The sequence below is a fragment of the Rosa rugosa genome, chromosome 4 (genome assembly GCF_958449725.1).
Source record: "Rosa rugosa chromosome 4, drRosRugo1.1, whole genome shotgun sequence".
In the NCBI taxonomy this organism is placed as follows: domain Eukaryota; kingdom Viridiplantae; phylum Streptophyta; class Magnoliopsida; order Rosales; family Rosaceae; genus Rosa; species Rosa rugosa.
Genome location: NC_084823.1, coordinates 41345546 through 41360088, shown reverse-complemented (window position 1 = coordinate 41360088; position 14543 = coordinate 41345546). Strand labels below are relative to the sequence as shown.

General features: G+C 38.8%; 1 protein-coding gene across 1 annotated transcript in view; it reads right to left on the bottom strand.

Annotated features, from left to right (window-relative positions):
• LOC133743233 (putative flavin-containing monooxygenase FMO GS-OX-like 11) overlaps positions 1 to 14256 on the bottom strand; it is a 27728-nt gene extending 13472 nt beyond the window's left edge. The window contains exons 1-3 of the mRNA XM_062171099.1: positions 13656 to 14256; positions 10181 to 10251; positions 7957 to 8050 (exon numbers count right to left, since the gene is read on the bottom strand). Of these exons, the coding sequence (XP_062027083.1) occupies positions 8012 to 8050; positions 10181 to 10251; positions 13656 to 14256 (711 nt within the window). The 3' untranslated portion in view covers positions 7957 to 8011. The remainder of the gene's footprint in view (positions 1 to 7956; positions 8051 to 10180; positions 10252 to 13655) is intronic.
• Positions 14257 to 14543: the final 287 nt, after the last annotated feature.

Sequence of the window (14543 nt, the reverse complement as noted above, 5' to 3'; positions counted from 1 at the left end):
AGTTACCATCCCTCGCTTCAACAACTTTAATCCACCGGTTACGTTTTCATCATCATCATCATCATCATCATCATCATGAGCAGCGACCTTGTTGTTTGTGGAACTTGACTTTTTGGACGACTTACTTGATGATGCTCCTTTCTTCAACTCAGCAGTCATGATCAGCTTCACTTTTCTTGATGTAGTTTGACACTTCTTGGGAGAGGAAGGTTTTCTAGTAGTTTTATACTTCTTTTGTGCAGTAGTCTTTTTTCGTGGAGTCACCTGCTTTTTGGGGGAGGAAGCTACCTCTGAAATACTTGCATTTATTGGTATGGCAGATGTTGATCTTGATCGTTTCATCGCCGCACTCCTAATCCTTAGTGCTATGGATCTTGCAGATGCTGATGATCGTGTGGACGGCGACATTATCTGAAACAAAGAGCAAATGTAGTTAGCTACATGTTAAATAACATGACAATTATTCAGATAAACAGAAATTAATTATTAAACAAGAAACAAATACTTAGGCAAAAATCAACAAAAGCAATAGTGAAGCAGGAAATGCAAGAATCAAAGTAGTCTTTATATAACAAAAACTTTATTGCAACTTAACAAAGTACGTAGATATAAAACTAAACAACGAAACCCAACCTATAGTAAAATGCATACATTCAGATCACTAAGCTCTTTTCCTAATCACTAATCCACCCATATTCCTTCATTGCCATCTCGAATGTAGGAGCTTGGCTCTTCACCAAGTACATCATCAAATGTCTCGATTGATGGCATTATAGGAATAAATGGGTGCTGCGCCACTTCAATATCTTCTAGCTCTTCATCATTACCAGCCCCTTGGTAGTCACTATCCGGGCATCGTATTACCACTGACCATTGATCATCAAGGGGGTCATCTATGTAGAAAATTTGTTTGACATGCGTGGCTAAGACAAATGGATCATTTAAATGCCCTATTCTATTCAGTTTAACCAAAGTAAAGCCAAGTTCATCTACTTTAATCCCCCTGGCTGACTCAACCCAATCGCACATAAAGACCGGTACCCTAAACTTGTAGTAGTCCACCTCCCAGATTTGCTGTATCCTACCGTAGAAGTCCATATCATCGGTTTTGGGGTTATTATCCTTTGCACTAGCAACTTGCATTGCATCCGCAACTAAAAAAACGCCACTGTTTTGAACTGATCTGACTTTGTCACGCGCAATAGTGTTGAAATCAACCCCATTAACATGATATCCACTAAAAGTAGGGACCTCCTTTTTCGGTCCACCTGCGAGCCACCTGATACTTTCTGAAATAGAATTATCGGCAAATCTCATTTCGTTTGCAACCTGCAAATTACATCATATGTCAAAGAGCATACAACACAAGTTTTGAGTCAAACAAAACTTATAATTTACTTCCTAAACCCTAAATAAAATAGAGTAGAGAATAAGCTATGTACCCTCTCCTTTAACCAACCAGCAAAGGTAAGATTCTGTTTTTGCTTCAACCACTTTTCATTTTTGATGAACCTTGGGAAACTTAACTTCAATAATTCCATATGCTCACTGCAAAGGGGGAAATGCATGAAATGAGCAGAAAAACCTAAATGAATGTGTACGTTAATATAGTACAACATTAAAATTGTAACAGAAGAATTAATATCACTTACGTGAAATATGGGATTGCATCTTCCGTGTTCTGTAATACACAAAGGTGAGCTAGGTCTAGCTGCTTCTGATTCACACTAATCATGGTGGCACCTGACAACGGCTTGCAGCCATTTAAAAACCCAGATTTGGTTCTCAAAGGGATCCCAACAGTGGTAGCATCTTCAGGAAGTATACGTTCTGAGCAAAACTCAATTGCCTCTTCAACAATATAATTCTCTGCAATGCAGCCCTCAGGAAATTGTCGATTTCTCACCCATCCTTTGAACACCTTCATGTACCTCTCGAAAGGGTACATCCATCTAAAAAAGACCGGACCGCATAACTCGACTTCCCTAACGAGATGAACAGTTAGGTGAATCATTATGTCAAAAAATGAGGGTGGAAAGAACTTCTCAAGCAGGCAAACTGTATCAACCAGGTCTGCTTGCATTTGTTCCAGCTTTGAAACATCGATCACCTTGCTACATATTGCTTTGAAAAATAGGCAGAACCGGATAATTGCATACCGAACCGGTTTCTCTAAAACTGAACGTAGTGCGATTGGGAGAAGAAGTTGCATTATAGTGTGGCAATCATGTGATTTAAGACCGGCGAGTCTTAAATCCTCCATTGACACCAGATTTCGTACATTGGATGAAAACCTAACCGGAACAGTCATATTGAAAAATGAACTACAAACGATCTTTCTCTCATCAAGGAACAAGTTCCAACTAGCCAAAGGCAACTTCTCCCTTTTTCCAGTGCTTGTAGCCTTCAAATCAGTGCGTATACCCATATCAACCATGTCTAAACGAGCAGCAGCCCCATCCTTAGTCTTCCCCGGAATATTCAACAACGTACCAAGGATAGCATCGCAACAATTCTTCTCAATATGCATCACATCAAGATTATGTCTTACCGGAAGATGTTTCCAGTATGCAAGTTCAAAGAAAACAGACTTTTTCTTCCAACAAGGTCTGTTTTGATCTTCAAGACCCTTATAAGGGGGATGAGGGTTTTTTTTGCCAAATGGCCAATCAAGACCTTGAACTCTTGACAAAACCTCCTCTCCACTTAATGGTTTAGGAGCTTCACCCTCCTCTACAGTGTTGTCGAAAGCAGCAGCTTGCTTTCGATATGGATGATGTCGTGGCAGGAATCTTCGATGCCTCATGAATGCCATTTTTTTAGACTTCTTCAACCTATACGGTTTGGTCTCTTCAACACATACTGGACAAGCATTGTATCCTTTGACAATGCTTCCCGATAAGTTCCCATATGCGGGAAAATCGTTAATTGTCCACAACAGTGCTGCCCTCAATGTAAAATACTCTCCTCTTACAGCATCATATACTCTCTCAACCCCATCCCACAACACTTTCAGATCATCAATCAACGGCTGCAGATAGACATCGATATCATTTCCGGGCTGTTTAGGTCCAGAAATTAACAATGTCAACATCATGTACTTCCTTTTCATGCACAACCATGGAGGAAGGTTATACGTGATAAGTATAACAGGCCAGCATGAGTATTTGCTACTTAGAGAACTATGTGGGTTAAACCCGTCTGATGAAAGAGCTAGTCTAAGGTTCCTAGGCTCTACACCAAAATCTGGCCATTTTGTGTCAATCATTTTCCAAGTCGGGGAATCCGCTGGATGCCTCATCATTCCATCATTCTTTCTATCCTTGACATGCCAAGTCAGTTCCTTTGCTGAAACAGTTGATTGGAACATCCTTTTGAACCTTGGGATCGGTGGGAAGTACCACAATACCTTCCCGGGTACCCCTTCTTTCTCGGATTTGTCCCTGCCTAGTTTCCACCTTGATTCACCACAAGTGGGGCAGCTTGTTGCATCAGCATGCTGCAACCTATATAAGATGCAGTCATTTGGACAAGCATGAATCTTTTCATACTCCATCCCCAATGAGCGCAGTGTTCTTTTGGCCTCATAAACTGACCCTGGTAACTCATTCCCTTCAGGAAGCAATAGGCCAATCATAATTAACATGTCTGAATAGCAAGCATCAGTCATGCCGTGTTTAGCTTTTAGATTGAATGTTTGTATCAAGCCATTCAACTTGGTTGTCTTAGTACAACCAGGATATAGGGGCTTATCTCCATCCTCTACAAACTTCCTAAACTCATTCGAGTCTTCCGAAATCCCCTCATCCTCACTACCCTTCATACCTTCTTCATCCTCTTCTATCCCAAAATCAGGATTCATCTCAACTGTTTCAGAATCCCCTCTAGCAACATTCAAGGCAGAAGTTGATGGTTCTCCATGCCACTTCCAATGCCTATAGTTGACATCTATACCATTAAAAAATATATGGTCCTTAATCACCCCTATGGACCAAAAATCATTGTTACAACACTTCAAGCAAGGGCAACATATGCTATTTGTGTCCCTTGCATTAGCCGACGCAAACTTAAAAAATTCTTCAAGTCCTATCTGAAACTTTAGTGATCTTCTATCTTCTTTCATCCATGATTTATCCATCTTATATATACAAACATATAAAACAATTAGAATTCTAACATTTTATCTAGCGAAGATCATGATATATACTTAAACTAAGAGGAAAATACATATTTGTTAGGAACTTTAAACCATTTTGCATACCATATATTTTTCAGTTGCATACTTTCCTTGAATTATACTCATTTCCAGATCTATCAAGATTATTAATATTCTTTGTTACCAAAGAAGACCATTTTAGACAAAGCAAATTAAAAACTTTGTTATCAAGATTATGATTTAAGTCACTTATATCTTTAACTTCAGAAAAAGATAAATGTGGAAAGATTGTGGAAAGATTGCAGGATAGATCAAATAATCTCACCTTCTTGTTTGTTTCTTGGAGCTCTCCAGCAAGGCTAAATTAGTCAAGTATCAAATAGACCTGCATACAAGAACATGTTAAGATATATTGGATGACCAATAATTTGGGCTGAAAGGTTTAAATATTTGCATGATAAATTGGTAATATGCCAATAATCTCATTGGATCATCATTGCACATTACGCACATTCATGGAACCAAAAAATGTAGTTACTTAATTACTATAATATGCAAGCTAGCACATTCTCTGTGGCTCTTTTATTAGACATGTAGCAAAGTTTTTCGATTCAGGTATCGCATATATAATATGGTGTGTGTGTAATTAAATATATATATATATATATATATATATATATATATATATATATATATATATATATATATATATGTTGTTTAGCAAAAGTTGGATAGCAATATTGTACTGGGTCTTTAATTCAAGTCAGAGAGATCAAACAATATGCATAGCTATTAGAATATAGAAAAATAGCTTCTTACTTAATAAATAACTAGACAAACAAAGGGGATGATCAAAGACCAATCCATAAGGTGATCGAATAACAAAAGAAAGGCTATTAATAACTTCCAAACCCATTTTGTATGAATTGTTTCACTTATACTTCTTGCCTTCTTCGCCAGAATTGTTTTGTTTATTCTGCTTATTATTAAATTAACCATTTATCAATCTAAAATTAGCCAATTAGATCAATATATGAAATTTATAATACCAAATCCCACCACAATATATAATTAATTAACATGCAATAATAAAATACAAGCCCCAAATATTTTGAGAAGAAACCAGTTTTAAAATGCATCACACAGATCAAGCAAGGAAAACATGTACCATATAAATCATAAGTTATATGGTTCTGTTAATGTGCACAAATATTACCGGTTCATATAAACCAAGCATGAATGATTTTATTGGTTCTGCTTTTGCAGTGGTGCCTAATGTAGACAACAAGGAATTACATGCTCACTTTTGACAAAGCACCCACTATATGCAAAGAAAGAGGGATCGAACACAAATATTTTACCCAATATCAGCTGTTTTTAGTAGGACTGTTATGGCACATAAATGGTACGACCTTTACAACTCATATAAGATTTCCACCTTTCTTAGTTCCACCATCTTCTTTTTGAAACCCTGAGCCCACTTCCCTTTACATGCTACTTTTTATTCTGATGCATTTGGATGTCATATATAATAAGGTTATATTACAAAAAGTAACACTCACCCCCCCCCCCCCCCCCCCCCACAAACACACTCCATAGAGCCAATTATATGAAATATGTTTAGTTCCTTCTTTTATCACGCATAGAACTACCCAAACAGCTTAACCCACTACTTTGAAGAATCTATTGAATATCAAAGCTACACTACATATAAACGTAAATACGACCTCCACAAATCAATGTTAACTTCATCACTAAAGAAGTAATTTGTATTTCAATTTTCTATCTCAGATTACTGTTCTATAACTACAAGTAGAAATGCCCTCAAATTGCAGCTAGTGCATGAAACATTTGCAAACAATCCCAGTTATTGAACAAACACATGACTTAGTGATCAAAGAAATTGTCAAAACAAGTAATCAAAATCTCTCTCTCAATTCTTTGAGAGACATCTACTCAAAAAGACTGAAAATTAATCAAAATCTGAAGCAAATTTTTAAAAGGATCTAAAATCAAGAGCGAGAAGGAGGATATCAGATACCTTGACTCTTTTTGTGGCCACCACTTGTTGCACTTCATGCACAAACTGATCGAATGAGTAATTGAGCAGCAAATGAGAGTGCCACTCTGTGTACAACCCAATTAGGTTCCCCAAATCTCTAACCTGCAAAAAAATTGATATAAAAACAAAACAACTAAATTAAAAAGCAAAGCAAAGACATGGATAAAACTATATCACTGATAATTTAAGTTAAACAATTTCATCACATAGATGAGGAAAGAGCGAGGACCGAAGAGGGAAGGCCATACTGCCACTACCAGTAAAGCAAGAGAAAAAATGAAGGAGTAAAATTACCTCTTTTTTGAACCAACTAGCTTTGAATCTTCAATTGAACTCCAAATTCAAAATCGGAATGTGCAAAACATGTACAAATTCATCTAGATCTGGAAAACACCAAGAAGCTGAGACCTTGCAAATATATAAAAATAGAGGAAAAAGTGAAAGAATGAGAGAGAGATTGAATACCCTTCTCTTCGTTAGTGGAGAAGTGGTAGTAATCAGTGGGCTTGCCCTTGAACTTTTCTCTTTAGCTTTTGGATTCAACCCATCTCTTCATGTACAAATTCATCTAGATCTGGAAAACACCAAGAATCTGAGACCTTGCAAATATATAAAAATAGAGGAAAAAAGTGAAAGAATGAGAGAGAGATTGAATACCCATCTCTTCGTTAGTGGAGAAGTGGTAGTAATCAGTGGGCTTGCCCTTGAACTTTTCTCTTTAGCTTTTGGATTCAACCCATCTCTTCATGTACAAATTCATCTAGATCTGGAAAACACCAAGAAGCTGAGACCTTGCAAATATATAGAAATAGAGGAAAAAGTGAAAGAATGAGAGAGAGATTGAATACCCATCTCTTCGTGAGTGGAGAAGTGGTAGTAATCAGTAGGCTTGGCCTTGAACTTTTCTCTTCAGCTTTTGGGTTAAAGAGATAACAGGCTCCGCTTAAACCGCCTGTGTTGCTGCCTAGGCAAAGTGAGATGAATACTTAGGGTTGATTCATTGAACAGAACAGTTAGAAGCTCGTCGAGCTTATCGAAGAGGAGTCTGCAAATAAGGGAAAGAAGAAGATGGCTAAGATTTAAGCTACCATGAATCGATCGAGATTGATGTTGGATTGGGTTTTCCTTACAAAGATTTCTGTTGTGTACCAGAGCGAGGGAGAAAATTGGTTTGAGAGCGAAAGCGAGCTGAGAGACTGTTTCTAGGTTTCTATCAGTTTGACGAATTTGTCGGGCCAAAATATGATTAAGTGTTAGACGAATATGTCTTCACGTTGTGCCAAAAAAAAAAACAGAAAGGAAGGGAAAAAAAAAAAAAAAAACCAAACAAGTGAGAATCAATCTCAGTTTCTTGCACAACAGAAATCTGTTGTCTGAAACACAACTTTTAGAAACAGTTCCTTTCACACAAAATAAAATCTCAAACAACCAAAACTAAATCAATCTCAGTTTAATGAACAACAGAAATCTGTTGTCTGAAACAAAACCTTTTTCAGAAACCTCATTTACCATGATATACACTATATTCAGACAACAGAATTTTTTCATTCTGTCGTTAAAATTATTCAGACAACAGAAAACCATCATTCTGTCATCTGAGCTCTGTCGTCTGATGGGTTTATTGACATAGTGCAACTACTAGGGTTGGCCATTATGCCAAGATAACTACCATTAAACTACACTTCAAGAGCAGACATGAACCACAATAAAGCCATATCTACTAAAGATGTGTTCTTACCATCCAACCAAGTACCAATTGGCAAAGCCAGCCCCAATTGCCGATTGATTACAACTCAGTGTTTAGCCAATTTTTCCATCTGCATATAGTGAATCTACACTTCACCAACAAGTCAAAAAGAAGAGAATAAGAATAGAAATTGATTGATCAATCAAATTTATACAAAAGACAGAAAGAAAGAAAGCAATTAGATAATCTGAGGTTCAAAACCGTTTAGAATCAAAACCAACCTTTTTAGAAGCAAAACCAACCTTTTTAGAAGCAAAACCTACACATTTATAGGTTCAAAAACAGAAATAAAAAATCCAAATAGAACCCAGAACCCATAATTTCTTTGTGAAACCTTCTTCAATCTCAGCCTTGTGAAACAAAACCCACAACCAAGAATTTCTTGAAATAACCAGACTCACTGAAACAACCCAAACTGAAAATTAACAATAACCCACAACCCAAATATTATTCTATGTTGCACTACTCAATTTATCTTGCTACCCAAACTTGAATACAAGCGTCGGGTATCTACACATATAAGAAATTATGCATGAATATATATATATATATATATATATATATATATATATATATATATATATATATATATATATAAGCCATTCGATTTACCATCTATTTTTAAGTCATTCAACTACTGGAAACAGAAAAGAACTAAGCATTAACAACGAATTTTAATTTCTACAATAAAGAAGAAGTTCGCTCTCTCTGTGCGTTCGCCGAGGTTGAGGGAGTTATGGTGGTGGTCCTGGACCAATTGGTTTTCCTCTTGCAGGAATTTGAAAATCAAGTAAGGTAAAAAGGTTATCCAAGCAATCTAACTGCAATCTTCAAATTACCAACCTTACAAATACCCATCAATCAAAGAAGTAAGAGAAAAAAAATTCGGCGACACATCAAACCCATATACGCAAACACTTTTCTCCTCACCTTAACCTTACAAAACCCATTAAACAATGTATTGAAAGTAACAAAATCAGGTCCACATCCTCCTACCCTTATCATGTTCATCTCTAAACAAGCCACATCAATATCACATAGTTTCCAGTACCCATTAATTTAGAGAGGAATTAATTGGAGATTGAGACATAAAGAATGAGAGAGAGGGAAAGAGAAAATGAAATAGGATCGATCTGTCCATGGATCCCTGCGCTCGGGTAGAGGTCGAGGACAGGGTGAGCTCTGCTACTGATGACCCCAACCGCTTCAAATTGCTTTTGTCGATCTCTTGTTTTTTCAATTAAACCGTACTTGCATCTGTTGAGAATGGAGATATGGGGTTGGGGGAAGGCTAAGCTTCTCTGAGGGAGGAAGAAGGTGATTAGAGGAAGGAGGTTGGATGAGGCGGCAGAGTGACGAGGAGGAGAAAATAATGACAGAGAAAGAGAGGCGATAATGATGATGGAGAAAATGGAGTTTAGGTTAGGTTACAAATGGTTTAATGGGTAAAATTGCAACAGAAATCCGTGTGAAAAACATATGTAATTTATCTGTATGTATATATCTCAATAAATCTATAAATCGTCATTTGAAAGTTTACACGGAATTCTGTGTGCATATTGTTTTCTCACACGGACATCCGTATCTTCATCTCACACAGATATCTGTGTAATGCTCATTTCACACAGATATCTGTGTCAAACTATTTTAGCGACGAAAAACCGTCTCTCTACAATTCATATAGCACAAAAAAACAACAATTTTTTAATAAACTTATATTTAGTATATACAGAAATATGTGTGAACTAGGCTTCACACGGACAACCGTGTGAGTAGATAATAAAATATTTTATTTTTCACACGGATGTCTGTATGTGATGTTTTTTCACACAGACTTCTGTGGCTATTCTTATTCCATAAACTCTTGTAGGCCCAATTTTACTTATCTCACACGGTGTTCTGTATATATTGCCAATGCACACAGATGTCTGTGGCTGTATAAAATCTGTGTGAGTTAAATCTGTGTGAGATGCCTGTTTTGCTAGTAGTGACTACTGGAGCTCCCTATTAAAATTACAACCTATGCAAAGCAGGCACCGAATAATCGAAGTTAACGTCTACAAAAGAATACGAAAACAGAACAGTTAAAGTAGTCCTACGTACCCTATGACCTGCTTCATACAAGTTGCTTTGTTTCGCATATATTCTCACATTGGCAAGTTATGAGAACAGAACCTAGCTACAAAATTTTACAGAATGTAAAAGTGTCACGGACCTGATCTCGAAACAGCTCAGAAGTCCGATAGTTGTGGCTGTGAATTTGCTTCCCTTTCCATGTAGTGATACCTGAAAAGAATGTAAATGCTATAAATGAGGAGAAACGTGTACGATGCAACATATTTTTGTTGTATACTTTTGTGGCAATAGAATCCGCACCACTCAAAGGTTAGACATCCCTTCAAAAAAAAAAAAGGTTAGACATAATATCAATATTGTTTCCACTTAACTTTCTTGGGTTAACATGTGTTTTTATCTGAAACAATATATTTATGTACGATTAAGAGTAATATAACCACTTGTCTTTGTTATGTTATTGTGTCTTTTTGTGTTTTTTTTCAAGGTTAGACTTTTTATCTCCGCATCCTTGACTTGTGTATGGAAACACAAAATCCCATATGTTGGGATCCCTCCTTAATTGGAGGAGATAAAGAAAGTGGAAGACAAGGCATGCAGGAGACATGCAGGAGACAAGGGAAAAGAAGAAAAGGAAAAAGCATGCAAGGGAAAAGAAGAAAAGGAGAAAGCATGCAACCGGCTTTGAAGAGAGAGCTGGAGAGAGAGTGTGATTCCTTTTTTTCCCTTTTCTTATTAAAGGAACTGAAGAGAGAGAGAGCTGCAGAGCTTTGCTTTCTTTGTATATAATCCCCACATCGGCAACAAACAAAGGTGAGAGAGGGTAGAGAGCCCAAACTCCAGAGAGAGAGATCAGTAGCCACTCCAAGGGTCTTCAAGATGTAGAAGATAGGGGGAGTGTGTTCAAGGGCGTGTATAGCTCTTGGGGTAGAGTAATCTTCTAGGATTGAGAAAGGGTGTACAAGGGGTATCCGGTTGGATACAAGGCTCGGGTTGGGTATAAACACGAGTGCTCAAGTTGTGTATAAACTTGAGCGGTGTAATCTTGTACTTGTGTAATTCTCTCAATAGTGAAGATGAAAACTCTCTGAGGACGTAGGCAATGAAATTGGCCGAACCTCGTTAAATCTTGTTGTTTTATTGGCTTGCTTATTTCTTATTTCCATCTCTACTAGTAGTACTTGCGTGACAGGGGGATTTATTTCCCAACAGTGGTATCAGAGCCGATGGTTTGGCTGGGATAAGTCATGCATCCATGGTGTAGTCAGGCAAATGGTCAAGGTGGCAGCCCGAAGGTGCAATAGGTGGAGTCAGCTCAGAAAAGTTCTTAGCAAGAAGAGCGGGTCGGAGACTCAAAGAAATCCTCATCGATGGTGTATCGATAGGTGGAGTGATTCGTGAGCTAAGGGGAGCAAGGTGGACTCGGGAAAATCCTATTCAAAAGTGGAGCTGCAAGGGATCATAATATGACTCAAGGGGATGATGGCTGGTGAGGTTGTTTGTCATGGCAAGTTCTAGCACCTCATCATTCAAGGTGGAGTCAGTTAAATGGTTAAGCTGTTAACTCAAAAGTGCATTAGGTGGAGCCAACTCGAGGAAAATTCCTAGCAACGTGGAGCAGGTCAAAAACTCAAGAAAGTCCTAATCAAAATGAAGTTGATAGGTGGAGTGACTCGGAGGCTAGGTGGTGCGAGCCGGACTCAGAGAAAAAAATCCTAAGGTGGAGTTGCAAGAGACCAAGATATGACTCAAGGGAATGATGGTTGGTGAGAATGTATATCTCACTAAGGTGGTTCGTGGTGTCTGTGATCGTGCTTGTTCGTCGTTCGTGGTTTTCGTTCGCCGAAGGTTTGCATGTTGATCGTGGTTGCTCATCATGAATTCAGGTATTGCCTCATAGTTTGAGGTGGAGCAGTTTGATGGAAAGGGAAATTTTCACTCTATGGCAAAGGAGAGTGAAAGACATCCTATTCAACAAGGCCTTACTAAATTGTTGATGGGAAAGGATGTAAAGCCAGGGAAGATGTAATCTGCCATGGGATTTTAGCAGACGCAGCAGGTCTAAATCCAGAGGCAGGGGAAAGGTCAAGTAGTGCTACAATTTCAAGGAGCATGGACACATAAAGCCGGATTGTCCGAGGTCAAAACAGAAGGATGATAAGGGCTCATGTTGCTCCAAGGATGGTGTAGCAAATGTTTTTTTGTAATCTTGGAGAATTTCTCACACTCCAAAGGTTATGACACTTTTTCTCGAAGTTGAGCCAGTTACACTCCAAGGGCTGTAGGTGTCAACAGCAGGGGAGTTGTGTTTACCTGGCTGAATGGTTCTAATAATGCAGGGAGAAAAGTGTGGAAGTATGTTCCGTCTGATAAGAAAAAAAAACTTAGACCTCGAAGGTTGAAGGGAAACGGTGTGCACAAGGATGCAGGTACCTGTGGTGGGTCTCGTTTGCGGGGATAGCCGAGACGCCAGTCAAATGTTTCCAGGTTCCAGACGATGGTGAGAAGGTAAATCCTGCTGGGGAAGGGGTGAAGTCGAGGTCCCTCTTCAGAGCCAACTAGTGATTGTTGCCTCGGTGCAGTTACACATGACATTGGCTGATTGAATCAGGGGGAGTTAGAACCACTTGCAATTGATTCAGATTATGTGTAATTGGTGAAAGAATAAGGCCAATGGATTGCTTGTGGGCATAACAAGCAGGTCTCAGAATGAGATGAACTTCAGACTGAAGTGGTAGTGTGCTTGTGGGTATAACAAGCTGTGTCTCAAATTGAGATGACTTCAAAGATTGAAGTTGTGTTGCGGAGCTCTCCATTTAAGTCGGGAGGTGGAGATTGTTGGGATCCCTCCTTAATTGGAGGAGATAAAGAAAGTGGAAGACAAGGCATGCAGGAGACATGCAGGAGACAAGGGAAAAGAAGAAAAGGAAAAAGCATGCAAGGGAAAAGAAGAAAAGGAGAAAGCATGCAACCGGCTTTGAAGAGAGAGCTGGAGAGAGAGTGTGATTCCTTTTTTTCCCTTTTCTTATTAAAGGAACTGAAGAGAGAGAGAGCTGCAGAGCTTTGCTTTCTTTGTATATAATCCCCACATCGGCAACAAACAAAGGTGAGAGAGGGTAGAGAGCCCAAACTCCAGAGAGAGAGATCAGTAGCCACTCCAAGGGTCTTCAAGATGTAGAAGATAGGGGGAGTGTGTTCAAGGGCGTGTATAGCTCTTGGGGTAGAGTAATCTTCTAGGATTGAGAAAGGGTGTACAAGGGGTATCCGGTTGGATACAAGGCTCGGGTTGGGTATAAACACGAGTGCTCAAGTTGTGTATAAACTTGAGCGGTGTAATCTTGTACTTGTGTAATTCTCTCAATAGTGAAGATGAAAACTCTCTGAGGACGTAGGCAATGAAATTGGCCGAACCTCGTTAAATCTTGTTGTTTTATTGGCTTGCTTATTTCTTATTTCCATCTCTACTAGTAGTACTTGCGTGACAGGGGGATTTATTTCCCAACACCATATACTACAATGCCATTGAAATTGCAACCTCAAAAAATTTGGTACCAGTACCATTCTGTTCATCAACTAACAAGTAAAGCTAGCTCTCTATGATTGATATTAATTCATACCTGGAATTTCTGCAACACGAGGATTATTATAGTGCCCACAACAAACAACCACAGCATCGTAAATCTCTTCCGTATACTCACTTGTCTTGCTCTTGGATTTAACCATCCACTTGCCACCCTCCACCAAACCCACGAACGCCACCTCACTCTCAAGCCTTACCATCTCAGAAATCCCAAACTCGCTGGCGAAGTCCTTCAAATACGTCAACACCTCTCTGTGACCCGGATACCTTCTCGGGTCTCTCTCTTCATCTCCTTCCTTGGCCACAAATGGATAGTCCCGGAACCCCATGATCTCTCTTGGAAGGTTGGTCCTGAGAGACTGGTACATGCTCGAGTGGACCCTGGTTCTATCAAGGTCAATCCCAACTGGGTCCGACTCCACTTCTGGAGTGTAGACCCAAGTGCCACCGATTTGGTCTCCTCGCTCGAAGACGACGACAGTGTGACCTTCCCGCCGGAGCTCACGTGCCTCCACCAAGCCGCTGGCACCAGCACCGATCACTGCTACGTACGTGGCGGGATAAGGATGCATTGTAGCCGAACGAGCAGAGGGAGCATCAGCCATCGCCGGCGCAAATGCTAGAGACTTGCTTAACATTTTTTTTTTATCGTTCGTCTTTGTTTACTAGAAAAATGACAGTGTGCCTAATTAACTATGTATATAACTATATATTATATACCTGACATGTTTGATTCTCTGAAGCAGGGCCGACTGAAAATACTAAAGCAAAGACTTCAAATTTTAATACAAATTCAATAGGAAATGTCTGAGATAGAGGAAGATTCTTTGTATATATGTATAGTTTCCTTCCTTTTTTTTTTTTTTTGAAAGGCCCTTCCCTTTTTATATCGATTTTGTTTGAGGAAAAACGTAAATTAACAGGA